Genomic DNA, 3,483 nt, shown 5'->3' on the forward strand with positions numbered 1-3,483 from the left:
CAGGTCGGGTGTGATTTCTAACCCGTATACACACTGCAGGTGTGGAGGTCTAGACAGACTCTCTCCCCTGCTGCCTTCTTACATTTGTTAAGCATGTTACAAAAACATGAGTTTCCCTAATCACTGATTTAACCACTTTTCTTGTACTTCACTAACCTCTGGATCAGGCTCATACCCAGTAAATCCGTTTAGGAGATCTGCTTCACATCCCCACTCTCACCTCTTGATGACTGTGTGCTGCTTTTTTCCAAAAATGGATAAAGGTGCATTTTCCTCTCCCTCTGCTTCTTCCCAGCCCCCTTGAACAATGATCAAGACCAAGCCAAAGTGCTCCATCCTAACTTTAAATGTTGCTGTGAACCTAAAGGACAGAAGCGACCCCCACTTTTACCTCCCACCCTCCCACGGCACCACCACAGCGCTCATTTACAGCACTGGAAGAGACAGACACCAAGAAGGTATTGTCTAAAAACATAATTTAATGTGATATTTTGGTGATTGTGGTCTACGACTGAATTCTTTTGCAGACAGGAACAGGTTTGACGTTAATGACATCATCATTCACACGAGCATTGCATTGCACAGAAAAGTTAAGTTTACACTTGACCCCATACAAACAAAGCAGCAGTGGAAAAAACAGTTATGGTTCAATTCCACTTCAAGAACAGTTGATCTGAAAACTCATCATCATAATTAATACCCATTGACAAAAAACCGTGACTGGTTCAAATTTCTTGTGCGGCACAATCCGAACTCAGGGCTCTCTTACGGCCCCCAGGAACCCACTCAAGAGTTTCAAGCTGCCAAGTTCCTCGTGTGACACACAAAACACTGAGGCTGACAAAGGGAGGGGAGGGTTCAGAGCAAAAGAGGGAGAGTAAGGATTGCTTAGTTTCACCTCTATTTCATTTCCCCTAGGGTAAAAAAAAAAAAAAAAAAGAAAATAAAAGCAAACAAACATACAAAGTGATAATGAAGCTAAAGTGACCTGCGGAGACAGCGGACAGCGGACACCAGCAGGAACAGTGGCACAATGGAGTACAGAAATGACAACCAGCCCCACACGCATCGCTGGTGGGGTCAGTTGTGCCACGTCGCTCGTTTTGTGTTAATCGGGGTATAAAAGAAAGCCAGAGAAAGTGCTGTACTTATTGTTGTTGCCTCCGTGCGCTTTGCCTCCGTCCAGCTTGACATACACCTCGTCGCCGGAGTCCAGGTGCAGCACCACACTGTTGCTGGCATAGTCGTAGTTCTGGTCCGCGTCTTGTGCGATGGCACTGGCCCGTACCTGCCAACACAGCCACGGGGCACATCAGCCCCCCCAACCCCTCTTCCTCAGCCTTTCCACTACTCTCATGCCTTCCCTACCGCCCTCCTCCTCGGTTCTCCTTTCCCCCAGCCTGGCAGGAATGTTTGCAAGCCGACAGTTTGGAGTTTGCCGCGGCTTTAAAGCTGCTCCCCGCTGTGCACCCCCGCCCCGACGGCGCGGAGGATGCTCCGGTTGCTTCTTTCCCCGGGAGCGGCGGCGGCCGGTGCCCGCAGGCGGCACCGGAGCCGGGAAGGGGGACCCGGCGCGGAGAGGACGATTGGGGGAGGGGCGGGGACCCACCTGCCCGTTCTTGCAGAGGTCGGCCCACATGCTGGTGCCGTCGCCGCCGCGCATGAGGATGTGGTAGGTGAAGAAGTAGATGCCGCGCACCTGGCAGGTGAACTTGCCGCTGGCCGGGTCGTAGTGGTTGCCCAGGTTGGTCACCACGTCGTCGAACTTGAGGACCTCGTAGCCCTCGTGAGGGCTCTTCAGCCCCACGTAGAAGGCGATGCGCGGCCCGCTGAAGGCGGCGCTCATCCCGCCCGCCGCCTCGCTGCCCGCCGCCGCCCCGCCGCCACTACCGCCGCCGCCCGCGCCCGCCAGCGCCAGCCCGGGCAACCCCGGCTTCCCCGCGTCCCCCCGCTCCCCCGGTGGGCCCCGCGGACCCGGCGGACCCGGCTCCCCAGGGGGTCCGCGGGGTCCCGGCTTGCCCGGCCGGCCTGGCTCCCCCTTGGGTCCCTGGACGAAAGGCGGCGCGGGGTTGGCACCCAGGTCCTGCAGAGCCTCCACGGCGGCGGTGCTCCCGGGGCCGGGCGGCCGGCCGCCGCTGTACGGGTCACAGATCATGCGGCAGGTGCCCATCATCTCGTAGTGGGCGCCGCTCTCGGCGGGCGCCTGCAGCAGCAGCAGGGGCACGGCGACGAGCAGGGCGACGGCCATGGCCAGGGCGAGCCCGGCGGCGGCCAGAAGCCGCCTCCTCCGCTGCCACAACCGGGCGGCGACGGCGAGCAGGTCCTCCTTGCCGTGCGAGGCAATGGTGGCGCGGGGGGCCGGCCGCTCCCTGCGGGGGACGGCAAGAGAAGGCGGTGAGCCCCCCGCCGCCGGCACCTCCCCGCCCGGCCCCCGCCTCAGCCCGCCCGCCGGCCCGCCGCTCGCCCCGCCATGCCGCCGCCGAGAGCAGCCGCCGCCGCCCCGCTCTGCTCCGAGGGGACGCGGCGCCCCGTCCGCCCGGCGGGGCTGGGCCGGCGCGGGGGCGTCGCCGCGCCGAGCGGGCGCCCGGCTCTGCCCCTCGCCCCCGCGGGGGGACGGTCTCGCCCGCCCCTTTCACCGCCCCGACGTGGGGGGCGCGGAGCGGGGCGAGCGCGGGCGGGTGGACCCACCTGCGGGGCCGGGTGCGGGGCGCGGAGTCCGTGGGGGAGCTGCCTTGTGGGGACTCGGGGCTCCGCCGCCGCCGCGGGCTGCGATGCGCCCGTCTGCCGGCACCGGCCCGCCTGCAGCGCGGATCGCCGGTGGCGGCGCGGCCCCCCGGGCGAGGCGGGCGGTGGGGAGGAGATCAGCGGCGGTGCGTCCCGCACACCCCCGGGCTCTCCGGCCCCACGACACCTGGCGCTGGTGTGGGGGGGACCCCGCCCGCCATACCGGCCGAGTTCGTGAGAGCACCGCCTAAACTACTCCCCTCTGAAAGCGGGACGGTCGGGCACGCATCGCATTTCCCCGTTCACCTGCCGCTCGAAGCTGCTTCCTGCATTCTCCCATCCCTCTAGTTTACCATCCCTACGTGCCTCCTTGCTCTCGGCGGGATGGCCCCTGCGTGACTCCTCGGTGGGCGGACGGACCCCCAGTCCCGCCGGGTGAGCTCCCTGCCGCCGTCGAGCCGCACCGCTTGCTGCGGGAGTGGGTCGGGAAAGCCCCGCGCAGGCAACAAGTTGCCCCGGCGTGTTCTCCGTGGCTTGCTCAGCCTGGCCTCGTCCGGCCTCGGCGGCACAAAGACGAGTGGGACAATATCGCGGGTGGATCTTGATCCGCAAGACATCCAAGTGTAATTCAAGTTCGTTACAGCTATTACGATTTCTCGAACCCAGGCAGGGCTCGCCAGGTGGAAGGGGAGCCCTGGGAAGAAGTACCTTTAGCGGAGTTTATGCTGGGTTACAGCACAAAATTTTGTAGGTTTCTCT

At 63.1% G+C, this 3,483-nt stretch overlaps 1 protein-coding gene across 1 annotated transcript; it reads right to left on the reverse strand.

Annotated features, from left to right (window-relative positions):
• Positions 1-459: 459 nt before the first annotated feature.
• C1QL2 (complement C1q like 2) lies at positions 460-2,764 on the reverse strand. Its single transcript, XM_065841267.2, has 3 exons — positions 2,689-2,764; positions 1,610-2,369; positions 460-1,288 (listed from the first exon to the last, which is right to left on the reverse strand). The coding sequence occupies exons 2-3, from the start codon at positions 2,246-2,248 to the stop codon at positions 1,109-1,111; spliced, it is 819 nt and encodes a 272-aa protein (XP_065697339.1). The 5' UTR covers positions 2,249-2,369; positions 2,689-2,764; the 3' UTR covers positions 460-1,108.
• Between the last annotated feature and the right edge of the window lie 719 nt (positions 2,765-3,483).

The sequence above is a fragment of the Patagioenas fasciata genome, chromosome 7, assembly GCF_037038585.1.
Source record: "Patagioenas fasciata isolate bPatFas1 chromosome 7, bPatFas1.hap1, whole genome shotgun sequence".
Classification (NCBI taxonomy): domain Eukaryota; kingdom Metazoa; phylum Chordata; class Aves; order Columbiformes; family Columbidae; genus Patagioenas; species Patagioenas fasciata.